This window comes from Nerophis ophidion, linkage group LG06 (genome assembly GCF_033978795.1).
Source record: "Nerophis ophidion isolate RoL-2023_Sa linkage group LG06, RoL_Noph_v1.0, whole genome shotgun sequence".
Lineage (NCBI taxonomy): Eukaryota > Metazoa > Chordata > Actinopteri > Syngnathiformes > Syngnathidae > Nerophis > Nerophis ophidion.
Genome location: NC_084616.1, coordinates 3,284,112 through 3,297,722, shown reverse-complemented (window position 1 = coordinate 3,297,722; position 13,611 = coordinate 3,284,112). Strand labels below are relative to the sequence as shown.

The following is a 13,611-nucleotide window of genomic DNA, read 5'->3' as shown; positions in this document are numbered from 1 at the left end:
CTAACTGTGGAGGGGGCGTGGCCTGCGGGCCTGCAGCGACAAGTGCGTAGACGGCCCACCTGGGCCTTGTTATCTAATCACCTGTCGCTCTGTTATAAGCAGCAGCCAGGAGGAGAGATGGGGTTGGGGCTGGAAATACAAGTACTGGAAAGCAACTGAGAGATTTATTGAAGTGAAGTGAAGTGAATTATATTTATATAGCGCTTTTCTCTAGTGACTCAAAGCGCTTTACATAGTGAAACCCAATATCTAAGTTACATTTAAACCAGTGTGGGTGGCACTGGGAGCAGGTGGGTAAAGTGTCTTGCCCAAGGACACAACGGCAGTGACTAGGATGGCGGAAGCGGGAATCGAACCTGCAACCCTCAAGTTGCTGGCACGGCCACTCTACCAACCGAGCTATACCGCCCCAATTTTTTTATTGAAAAATAAAACAATATTGTAACCCTGAAACAGGCTCTCATGTCGGTGCTTGGTGGTCTGAAGAACCCCCAGGAGGGCAAGTCCCACACTAACCAATAATAAATAAATAACTTCTTACCATTAACGCAACTTCTTGAACAGGTGCGGTAGAAAACTAATGGATGGATTAAAAATGCATGAGAATGTTTTATATTTTGAACATTATTTTTAACACTGATTACAAGTGGAATTATTCATTACTTATCATGTTAAGCAATGTCAGCTCAGATTTATCCGAGAGCCAGATGCAGTCATCAACAGAGCCACATCTGGCTCTAGAGCCATAGGTTCCCTACCCCTGGTCTAGATCAACATTAGGTCATTCTGTCAATATAACGTTTTTAGAATTTTTAAGTTGTATGCCCTTTTTGTCCAAAAAAAACAGTTTTTTTAATGGAAAAAAACACAAAATATGCAATATTTTCACCCAATAAATTTTTGAAGTGGAATATTTGAGATTATATAATAATTGGAGCCTTAAAAATATCAACTCATAACACCATGGATTTTAATACTTTTTTTTTCTTTGAGCAATGACACTTAAAAACAAATCACCAAAATGATTGGGGATCCAAAAGGGTCCTACTCATTAAAGTGTTAAAAAATAAATTATACATTTTTTTACAAACACAAAAAAAGCATAATTTTCCCCCAAAATATCTCAAAGTGGAATATTTAACGTGCATAATAGGAGGCTTGAATAGGTCAATAATTCATAATGACATAGATCTTGATTCTTTATTATTATTTAAAGAAAGAAACAGCCTGCATGGCGGCTTTGTGTTATTAGAGTAAACATTGCAACATTTTATTGTTACATTCCACCTGTTTGCTCTTTCTTTATACTTTTTATGTTTTAAATTTTTTCTTCAATCATACTTTTGAACTGGGCCGTGGGGCTGTTAAAAAATGACCTGCAGGCTTCAAATGGCCCCCCGGGGCTGCACTTTGGACACCCCTGGGTTAGAGTGTCTGCCCTGAGATGGGTAGGTTGTGAGTTCAAACCCCGGCCGAGTCATACCAAAGACTATAAAGAAATAAGAGCCATTACCTCCCTGCTTGGCACTCAGCATCAAGGGTTGGAATTGGGGGTTAAATGACCATAAATGATTCCTGGGCGTGGCACCGCTGCTGCTCACTGCTCCCCTCACCTCCCAGAGGGTGATCTAGGGGATGGGTCAAATGCAGAGGACAAATTTCACCACACCTAGTGTGTGTGTGTGTGTGTGTGTGTGTGTGTGTGTGACTATCATTGCTACTTTAACTTAAAGACAAAATATTTCATGTTCGCACTGAGAAATGAAATTTTTTTGTAAATAATCATGAAGTTAGAATGTAATGGCAGCAACACATGTCTAAAAAAGCCATTTTTACCAGTGTGTTACATGGCCTTTCCTTTGAACAACACTCAGTAACTGAGGAGACACATTTTTGAAGTGGAATTATTTCCCATTCTTGCTTGATGTACAACTTAAGTTGTTCAACAGTCTCCCGTGTCGTGGACATTTCTTAAAGACGATCCTTTAGTGACAAATAGCTTTAAAATGATTTATTAAAGTAACAAACATAATAACAAGCTTTGCAAAGCGAGACCAAACCAGAACGACACATCCGTTCGTTCCAGCTTGTTCTAACTCCTTTAGAATTTGACATGACAATTATACATTCTCAGAAGTCCCACCCTCCATGCTCATTTACATGCAGTACACCAGTGGAATTAATACCCAAAGTCCTGTGAAGGGGAGAGGGTGTCGTTTACCCAGAGGAGGGGGGTCACTCAGGAAAGGGGAACAGTTTAGCTCTGTTGGGGGTCAAGAATAAATGACACATATATGCCCAGGTCAACTAAAGTCCACATGTTACATCAAAGACACAGGAGACAGAGCTTGATCAGATAATGGATCTCTTGCTAAGTGTCACATTCCTGAGCCCAATAAACAACTTTAGGCGACCCGTTCAAAGAACATCTTCAATTAAAACGAGTACAACTAATTTTGCTAACACACCCGCCTCATATTTTAGCCTGCACACATTTTCAATGTCTGGACTACAGGCAGGCCAGTCTAGTACCTGCACTCTTTTACTATGAAACCACACTGTTGTAACACCTGGCTTGGCATTTTCTTGCTGAAATAAGCAGGGGCGTCCATGATAACGTTGCATGGATGGCAACATATGTTGCTGCAAAAGCTGTATGTACCTTTCAGCAGTGGTCCCCAACCACCGGGCTCGATTGGTACCGGGCCACAGAGGAATTTTTTTATAATTTTTAATTTATTTTTATTAAATCAACATAAAAAAACACAAGATAAACTTACAATTAGTGCACCAACCCAAAAAAACCTCCCTTTTTCATGACAAAAAAAAGTTTATTTCCATAAAAAAAAATTATTTTTGTATCTTAATAGCATAATGAAAATACTGCCCCGTAAAGTACCTAGTGCATTTTTAAAAGGATTTGTATGCAATATTTGTTCAGTTTAACTTTGTAAAACATATATATTTTTGTATCTTAATAGCATAACAAAAAATACTTCCCAAAAATGACAGTGCATTGTTTTATTTTTGTATTACAATGATATTTATTAATTTATTTAGCTTAACTCTTTAAAACACATTTATTTTTAAACATAACCAAAATAGGTACTGCCCCATAAAATACGGGCATTTTTTAAGATTTTTGTTTCATTTAAATATTGTCTCATAAAGTATATATATATATATATATATATATATATATATATATATATATTGTTGCATTAGGACCAGATGTTCCTCCAAGGGAATTTAAGTTGCTGGTCAATCTCAAATTCTTTTGCTGACACATAAACTGAGTTTAAATGATCACCCAGAACAGAATAAGTATTTTGCAATTTATCCCAAAGCTTTAGAGAGACCAACCTAAAAACAACACATTCAAATCGCGTCACCTAGTTGATCTGAAAACCTTACGGAAGCGCTGTCTTTTTTTCAATATCTCCCTCGCCCCCATTATTCAGTTTAACTTTGTAAAACATATATATTTTTGTATCTTAATAGCATAACAAAAAATACTTCCCAAAAATGACAGTGCATTGTTTTATTTTTATACTACAATGATATTTATTTATTTATTTATTTATTTTGTTTAACTATTTAAACACATTTATTTTAAAACATAACCAAAATAGGTACTGCCCGATAAAATATGGGCATTTTTTAAGATTTTTGTTTCATTTAAGTATTGCCTCATAAAGTATATATATATATATATATATTGTTGCGTTAGGACCAGATGTTCCTCCAAGGGAATTTAAGTTGCTGGTCAATCCCAAATTCTTTTGCTGACACATAAACTGAGTTTAAATGATCACCCAGAACAGAATAAGTATTTTGCAATTCATCCCAAAGCTTTAGAGAGACCAACCTAAAAACAACACATTCAAATCGCGTCACCTAGTTGATCTGAAAACCTTACGGAAGCGCTGTCTTTTTTTCAATATCTCCCTCGCCCCCATTATTCAGTTTAACTTTGTAAAACATGTATATTTTTGTATCTTAATAGCATAACAAAAAATACTTCCCAAAAATGACAGTGCATTGTTTTATTTTTGTATTACAATGATATTTATTTATTTAGTTTAACTCTTTAAACACATTTATTTTAAAACATAACCAAAATAGGTACTGCCCGATAAAATACGGGCATTTTTTAAGATTTTTGTTTCATTTAAGTATTGCCTCATAAAGTATATATATATATATATATATATATATATATATATATATATATATATATATATATATATATATTGTTGCGTTAGGACCAGATGTTCCTCCAAGGGAATTTAAGTTGCTGGTCAATCCCAAATTCTTTTGCTGACACATAAACTGAGTTTAAATGATCACCCAGAACAGAATAAGTATTTTGCAATTTATCCCAAAGCTTTAGAGAGACCAACCTAAAAACAACACATTCAAATCGCGTCACCTAGTTGATCTGAAAACCTTACGGAAGCGCTGTCTTTTTTTCAATATCTCCCTCGCCCCCATTATTCAGTTTAACTTTGTAAAACATGTATATTTTTGTATCTTAATAGCATAACAAAAAATACTTCCCAAAAATGACAGTGCATTGTTTTATTTTTGTATTACAATGATATTTATTTATTTAGTTTAACTCTTTAAACACATTTATTTTAAAACATAACCAAAATAGGTACTGCCCGATAAAATACGGGCATTTTTTAAGATTTTTGTTTCATTTAAGTATTGCCTCATAAAGTATATATATATAAATATATATATTGTTGCGTTAGGACCAGATGTTCCTCCAAGGGAATTTAAGTTGCTGGTCAATCCCAAGTTCTTTTGCTGACACATAAACTGAGTTTAAATGATCACCCAGAACAGAATAAGTATTTTGCAATTTATTCCAAAGCTTTGGAGAGCCCAACCTAAAAACAACACATTCAAATTGCGTCGCCTAGTTGATCTGAAAACCTCACAGAAGCGCTGTCTTTTTTTCAATATCTCCCTCGCCCCCATCTTTAGCTGGGCACAGAATGAGATAAGAAGGGAGTATTGCCACTCCTCACATTCCTAAAGCCAAGGTTAACTTGTAGTGTACCATGGACATGAGATTATAAAATAGAAAGAGTACAAATAGAAAACACTAGCTATTGCACATATGACTATAGAAAGAAATAACTCTTAAATATGGATATATGTAGATATCTACCTCCGTCAATATATATATATGTATATATTTCTTGATTTTATTTAACTTAGTAAAGCTGTTTGATATTTATATCTTAATATCACAAGCAAAAAAATAAAGTTTCGTCTGTGTTGAAGTTTTTCTTTGCTTTAGACTATTTTCTGAAAAAGAAGAAGAAATAAGAAAGCACACATTTAGGCAATTTTGTGTCTTTTTAGGCAAGTGGTTTATTTAAAAAACATACATGGTGCAATAAAAATTTAATATTTATGTAGTTTGTTTTTTAAGCTCTGCAAATCATTTCCAGTTAATTTAGTCAAGATTTGAGTGTTTTTATGCAGTTTTTGTTGACCTTGTCCTTCTCTATGGCAGAACCCCTTTTGGGGGGCGACCCGTTCCCCAGCTTGGGGGACATGGCGGACTTCAACTTCTCCACGGACTTCCTGAACGGTGAAAGCCTCGCCCTCCCGTTGGACGGCTTCATCAACTTGTCCCCGCCTCACAGCCACGACTACCACTTTGGGCTGGAGGACGGCACGGGAATCAGCGAACTGTTCGACTGCGACTTTGGCGACCTGTCGCAGGTTCTGGGGGAAAGCTAGAAGTACGAAAGAAGGACGGAGGAGATTTATGTCGGGATTGTGGGAAACGTGGACGTTTTAATACAAGCTGTTCCTTGTCGTGAACCAGTCAGTCACAGGGCTAAAGTAGCGCGGTGGACCCTCGGAAGTTTACCAACAGTGGAATTGAACGTGGGTACAATTTCACATTACTTCTTCCCATTTAAATAAGATTTTAGAACGTCTTGCAAGTGCAAAAAAAGTTATGTTTTTGGGAAAAACCTGAAGCAACTTTCATTGTTCCTTTTTAAGTACTATTTTGAAGTAGTTTAATACGTGCGTTAAAATGCAAAAATGTTTATGTAACTGTTAATCGTAAATATTACAAACAATTAAACTTATTTCCATTAATGTTCCTGTTCAAGTAACATTTTTGCAAAAAAAAAAAAAAATGTCGCAAACGATAAAACATCGCAAAATATTTTAGTTCGGTTTTTGCCGTTACCAATTAAGTAACATTTGAGCGTTGTTCAAAGATGTTAGTAAAAATACTTTATGCAAGTTACGATAAACCGTAGCATTTGAGCGCTATTGCCATCATTTTCATTAAAGTAACATTTTGGCATTGTTTAACATCACAAATGTTCGTAAAGAAGAGACACATTTCCGTTTTTAAAGTTAAAAACTTTTAAAAGTTTTTAACATAGTATGAAAACCTTAAAATAGCAAAGATTCGTAGCAACTTTTTTTTTTTGTTCTATCAAAACGACGAACGTCAGCAATGTGTAAAAAGTTATTAAAAGTAAAGGTGACGTCAATACGAGTAACAGTTTTGCATCGTTAGATGTCACCTAAGTGTAAAATTTTATCAAAAGTAAACGTTACGTCATTATGAGAAGCAGTTTCACCTTTTTAAACGTCACCTTTGTATAAAAAGTTATCAAAAGTAACGTTTACGTCAATACAAGTAACAGTTTTGCATCGTTAAACGTCACCAATGTGTAAAAAGTTATTAAAAGTAACGTTTACGTCAATACAAGTAACAGTTTTGCATCGTTAGATGTCACCTAAGTGTAAAATGTTATCAAAAGTAAACGTTACGTCATGAGTAGCAGTTTCACCTTTTTAAACGTCACCTACGTATAAAAAGTTATCAAAAGTAACGTTTACGTCAATACAAGTAACAGTTTTGCATCGTTAAACGTCACCTATGTATAAAAAGTTATTAAGATGAAACGTTACGTCAATACAAGTAACAGTTTTGCATCGTTAAACGTCACCTATGTATAAAAAGTTATTAAGATGAAACGTTACGTCAATACGAGTAACAGTTTTGCATCGTTTAACGTCAACTACATATGAAAAGTTATCAAAAGTAACGTTAACGTCAATTAGAGTAACAGGTTTGCATTGCTTGATGTTACTTACGCGTAAAACATTATTAAACGTAAACGTTACGTCAATATGAGTAACAGTTTCGCATCGTTAAACGTCACCTGTGTAGTAACAAGTTATTAAAATTAAACGTTAACGTCAATACGAGTAACAGTTTCGCATTGTTTATCGTCAACTACATGTGAAAAGTTATCAAAAGTAACGTTAACGTCAATTAGAGTAACAGGTTTGCATTGCTTGATGTCACCTATGCGTAAAACATTAAATGTAAACGTTACGTCAATACGAGTAACAGTTTCGCATCGTTAAACGTCAACAACGTGTAAAAGTAAACAACGTCAATACGAGTAACAGTTTTGCATCGTTAAACGTCAACAACGTGTAAAAGTAAACGTTAACTTCAATACGAGTAACAGTTTCGCATCGTTAAACGTCAACGTGTAAAAGTAAACGTTAATGTCAATACGAGTAACAGTTTCGCATCGTTGAACGTCAACAATGTGTAAAAGTTATCAAAAAAAAACGTTAACGTCAATACAAGTAAGTTTTGAATCATTAAACGTTAGCTATGTGTAAAAAGTTATTGAAAGTAAACCTTAACATTAATGAGTAACAGTTTTGCATCGTTAAACATTACCTGTGTAAAAAGTTATCTAAAGTAATGTTACCGTCAATACGAGTAACCGTTTTGCATCGTTATATGTCACCTACGTGTAAAACTTTACTCAAAAGTAAACGTCACGTCAATACGAGTAGCAGTTTCACTTTGTTAAACGTCACATATGTATAAAAAGTTATTAAAAGTAACGTTACGTCAATACGAGTAACAGTTTCGCATCGTTCGATGTCACCTACGTGTAAAACGTTAAAAGTAAACGTTACGTCAATATGAGTAACAGTTTCGCCTTGTTAAACATTATCTACGTGTAAAAAGTTATTAAAATTAAACGTTAACTTAAAAACTTTTTTCCGATTTATCAATTTGAGTAACATTTTCACATCATTAAATCATGTACGTGTAATTAGTTAAAAAAACAAAAAAACATTACAAAACACAAATACTTAAACCTGGTCAAACGTCACGTACGTGTGAAAAGAAGTTGTTAATACCCGACGTTGGAACAAAAAAAGTTCTCAGCACATCTATTATTGAAATGTACGTTACATTGTTAAACTTCGCAAATGTGAAGTCGGATGAATATCAGTTCAAGTTAAAAACTGGGAAACTTGTAAAGTACAATTTTTGCATCGTTAAACATGGCGGACGTGCAAAAAAGGTTTACACAAACAATTTTTAAGCATCATTTTTGCATCGTTACTCATCATCCGCGTGTAAAAAGTAGTCTATAGTAACCGTTAAAACTCATAGCATATTTTTTGGTGGTAAACGTTAAAAATGCTAAAACGCGCAGCAAAGTTATTTGTTCCATTTTTACAATTAAAATAACATTTTAGCATTGTTGAACACGAATGTAAAATTGGACAAAGTGTAAAAAGAAGTTTAGACGTACAACTTTTGTTCCGTCATTAAAATTAGGTAACATTTTTGCATCTTTAACCATCACCCGACGTGTGAAACATTATTAGTTAACGTTAATACTCCCGCTGTTTTTAAGTCGCTACACATCACGTCCTAAAACAATTGCAAATGTTTGTATTCTATCAATACATTTAGGTCACTTTTCACACCGAGTACAGGTGGGAAAAGTTGTTCGTAGTAAACATCGCAAATGCCAAAACTTGTAGTGACGTTTTTTTTTTGTCTCGTTATTCTAATTTAGATCACTTTTCACGTTGGTAAACGTCACGTAGGTGTGAAAAGAAGTAAACGATAAAGCTTGTTGCTACTTTTTTTGTCTTTTAAACACCACCAGTAAATATAATTTTAACATCGCTAAATTGTGCTAAATAAGTTACTGGTAAACGTTAAAAACGATAAAACACGTTTTTTTTTAACTTAGCTTGTTAAATGATCATTTTCTTCTTTGGTATCAAGGGTATAAACATGCACACATTTTTTTTTCGTAATAATAGTTGCTAAATTTTATGCCATTTTCCGATGTTTGGTCGCCAAACTTCTGAGGGTCCACTAAAGTGTTTAAGCGAGGTGTGGTGCTAAATGTCTTGTCGTTTTTCTAACTGAAAATCTCCCACCAAAAATAGTGCGGCACTTGTCTGCGGCACCACCTTTTTAGCGGTGGTGTAGCGGTATTTAAATTATTTATGGAATGGTCGGGTGTCGGAAGTGGCCTGTGCAAGAAGTGAGTGACTTTTAGGTTGTAGTCGCCGTCTTTTTAGAGGTGTTTGCCGACCAAGAGGCATTTAGCTTAGTGTTATCCCCAAAAAGGTATGGATCTCGGTAAGAAGAAGAAGATGCAAGCAATGGATTGGGTTTGGGGTGTCGTTCTCAAAAGGTGTGTTCCGGTGGAAGCTAGCAGGTAAAAAAAAAAAGTGTAATGGGATGTGTCGGTATGTTGGATGTTCACAGTCTCAGGTGTGCCAAGTTATTTTTCTTCTGGCTTAGTGATCATTTACCTTTTAACAAATCCGACATTCCTATGGGATTGGGTGGATGCTTCCAGAAGGTTCCGAAAAAAGAGCACTTGAAGCGCTAAGTGGTCTTACGTTCTTCTTGTAATGTTCCTGTTCAGTGCACTTAAAGATGTCATTTAATTTTTTTTAAATGCTGACTTTCAGACATAAAAAAGTATTTCGTATTTTGTCATATTTACCGATTTTGTAGATAAACTCGGAACTGGTGTGCCGACATGATGATCGGTATACTAAAACCCAGTTCGCAAACCCATGCCTTTAGATTGCATACAAAATCCACGTAAACGTAATATTGTCCGCGTTGTTTCTTATTGCTACCGATTTCTAAGTTATGTTGTGCTTTTTCTTTGGCTTGTGTGTTAAAAATAGGTTTGCTGTATTTTAATTTTGTATTTATTATTACTTTGTTGGGATGGTAGAGAAATGATACAAGCCTTACTTGCCGGAATAGGACTTTTATCATATCGTTTTTTTTAATCGGTAAATCCAGTCAGAAAAATCAAGAATGACCTTATTTAATTTTGCGCTTCAGATTTGTATATTTTGACTCCATCACTTGCATCACTTTATTATTTCATATATATTTGTATCGGCATCAGGATCGCCTCCTTTAAAAGTACTTTTAAAATCGACCTAATTGAATGAATCATATGCGTAACTTCAAATTTATCGGCTTCTTGTTCGCAGAACACAGCCCACAGTTTTATTTTGATCATGTTCAAATTTGGTGTACTCTTAATTTTACTTCTGTTCTCAACATGGGCCAAAAATCTGATTTTCACTTTTAATTTTGACTATTTATTGGCTTCTTGTTCGCAGAACACAGCCCACAGTTTTATTTTGATCATGTTCAAATTTGGTGTACTCTTAATTTTACTTCTGTTCTCAACATGGGCCAAAAATCAGATTTCCACTTTTAATTTGGACTTTTTATCGGATTCTTGTTCGCGGAACACAGCCCACAGTTTTATTTTGATCATGTTTAAAGTTGGTGTGCTCTTAACTTTACTTCTGTTCTCAACATGGGCCAAATATCAGATTTTCACTTTTAATTTTGACCATTTATTGGATTCTTGTTCGCAGAACACAGCCCACAGTTTTATTTTGATCATGTTCAAATTTGGTGTACTCTTAATTTTACTTCTGTTCTCAACATGGGCCAAAAATCAGATTTCCACTTTTAATTTGGACTTTTTATCGGATTCTTGTTCGCGGAACACAGCCCACAGTTTTATTTTGATCATGTTTAAATTTGGTGTGCTCTTAATTTTACTTCTGTTCTCAACATGGACCAAAAATCAGATTTTCACTTTTAATTTTGACTATTTATTGGATTTTTGTTCGGAGAACACAGCCCACAGTTTTATTTTGATCATGTTCAAATTTGGTTTGCTCTTAACTTTACTTCTGTTCTCAACATGGACCAAAAATCAGATTTTCACTTTTAATTTTGACTATTTATTGGATTCTTGTTCGCAGAACACAGCCCACAGTTTTTTTTTTTGATCATGTTCAAATTTGGTTTGCTCTTAACTTTACTTCTGTTCTCAACATGGACCAAAAATCAGATTTTCACTTTTAATTTTGACTATTTATTGGATTTTTGTTCGCAGAACACAGCCCACAGTTTTATTTTGATCATGTTCAAATTTGGTTTGCTCTTAACTTTACTTCTGTTCTCAACATGGACCAAAAATCAGATTTTCACTTTTAATTTTGACTATTTATTGGATTCTTGTTCGCAGAACACAGCCCACAGTTTTGTTTTGATCATGTTCAAATTTGGTTTGCTCTTAACTTTACTTCTGTTCTCAACATGGGCCAAAAATCAGATTTTCACTTTTAATTTGGACTATTTATCGGATTCTTGTTCGCAGAACACAGCCCACAGTTTTATTTTGATCATGTTCAAATTTGGTTTGCTCTTAACTTTACTTCTGTTCTCAACATGGACCAAAAATCAGATTTTCACTTTTAATTTTGACTATTTATTGGATTCTTGTTCGCAGAACACAGCCCACAGTTTTATTTTGATCATGTTCAAATTTGGTTTGCTCTTAACTTTACTTCTGTTCTCAACATGGACCAAAAATCAGATTTTCACTTTTAATTTTGACTATTTATTGGATTTTTGTTTGCAGAACACAGCCCACAGTTTGTTTTTTGATCATGTTCAAATTTGGTTTGCTTTTAACTTTACTTCTGTTCTCAACATGGGCCAAAAATCAGATTTCCAATTTTAATTCAGACTTTTTATCGGATTCTTGTTCGCAGAACACAGCCTACAGTTTTATTTTGATCATGTTTAAATTTGGTGTGCTCTTAACTTTACTTCTGTTTTCAACATGGACCAAAAATCAGATTTTCACTTTTAGTTTGGACTATTTATCGGATTCTTGTTCGCAAAACACAGCCACCAGTTTTTTTTTGATCATGTTCAAATTTGGTTTGCTCTTCACTTTACTTCTGTTCTCAACATGGGCCAAAAATCAGATTTCCACTTTATAATTTAGACTATTTAATGAGCCCTTTTTGCCTGCATGAGCGTGGTGGAGCTGCCTGACTAACGCTGACGCCACTTGCTCTAAGTTGAACATGGAGGTGGAATAAGTTGTTTATTAGCTGTGGTTTGATGTCATGAAGGCAAATTAGCGCCACCCCTGCAGGGTTCAAAGTAATTTGAAATCCATTTCTGAAAATGAAGAAAAAATAGTCACATCTTGAAATGCACGCCCAAACTATTAAGATTATATTTTTTTCAGGTTTTATTTTTGTCATTAGTTCTTTTGGTTTTGTTTTAACAAAAAAGACTTTTTGTGTAGCCTATTTTGTATCCATTTTTAACTGACAAAAATAAAAAGTGAACTATTTTTATTTTGCCGACATCCTTTGTTTTGGTGACTCTAATAAAATATTTAAAAAAAACTGAGCTGATGAAGTAAGGGAGAAGGACGATCAAAGGGGAACATTTTTTTCATTATGTAATATTAATTTTTTTTTTTTTCGTATAATCATGTATATATTTAATTACAACAAATATGTGTCTATAGTTAACCCTTTTCAAGACACATGTAATTAAGTATAATTTAATGTTTTGGTTAAAACATTCGTATTAGTATAATTATGGATTTAATTATAGTAAATATTTATTGACATTTAACCGTTCTGAAAATGCAGTGACAAAAGCAATAACACACTATCACTTTGAATGCAATATTTAAAACCAAATGTACAATAGAGTGTAAAGTAGAACTAATACTGTAGAGTACCCAGAAAAGAGTTAGGTGTACATATAATATTTTTTTATGTTTAAAATATATAAATAAAATAGTTGTTTTTTTGCATTCTAATGAGAATCCTCATTGTTGTTGATATTGAATCGAATTTTGTATTACGTTGTATTTCCTGTTCTGTGGTTATCGTCACTTTAGTCCCTTTTGCTCATTTTCCGTCATTAGTTGCACTCACAAATTGTTGGACATCCTTTGTCGGAGGTTTCGCTGTAAAGGCCTTCGCCGAGTCTCAATCCTTGCTCACGCCTAACAATTGCAGCGCATACGTGCCTGTTTCAGCGCCTGATACTCTCTGCAGTTGAGTAAGGAAAAAAGACAAGGGTTTTTGTGTCGCCATGGAGACAGCAGGAAAGTGTTCATTCCTTAGCTGTGGCGCAGAGAAAACTGCATGCATGTATGTATGTATGTATGTATGTACATAATGTATACAATATGTGTGTAAATACAAACCCTGTTTCCATATGAGTTGTGAAATTGTGTTAGATGTAAATATAAACAGAATACAATGACTTGCAAATCCTTTTCAAGCCATATTCAGTTGAATATGCTACAAAGACAACATATTTGATGTTCAAACTCATAAACATGTTTTTTTTTGCAAATAATCATTAACTTTAGATTTTGATGCCAGCAACAGGTGACAAAGAAG

At 34.2% G+C, this 13,611-nt stretch overlaps 1 protein-coding gene across 1 annotated transcript in view; it reads left to right on the top strand.

The window, feature by feature from the left end:
• e2f1 (E2F transcription factor 1) overlaps window positions 1-12,539 on the top strand; it is a 31,251-nt gene extending 18,712 nt beyond the window's left edge. Inside the window, exon 8 of the mRNA XM_061902475.1 lies at window positions 5,534-12,539. Coding sequence (XP_061758459.1) covers window positions 5,534-5,763 — 230 coding nt within the window. The 3' untranslated portion in view covers window positions 5,764-12,539. The remainder of the gene's footprint in view (window positions 1-5,533) is intronic.
• The last annotated feature ends 1,072 nt before the right edge of the window (window positions 12,540-13,611 follow it).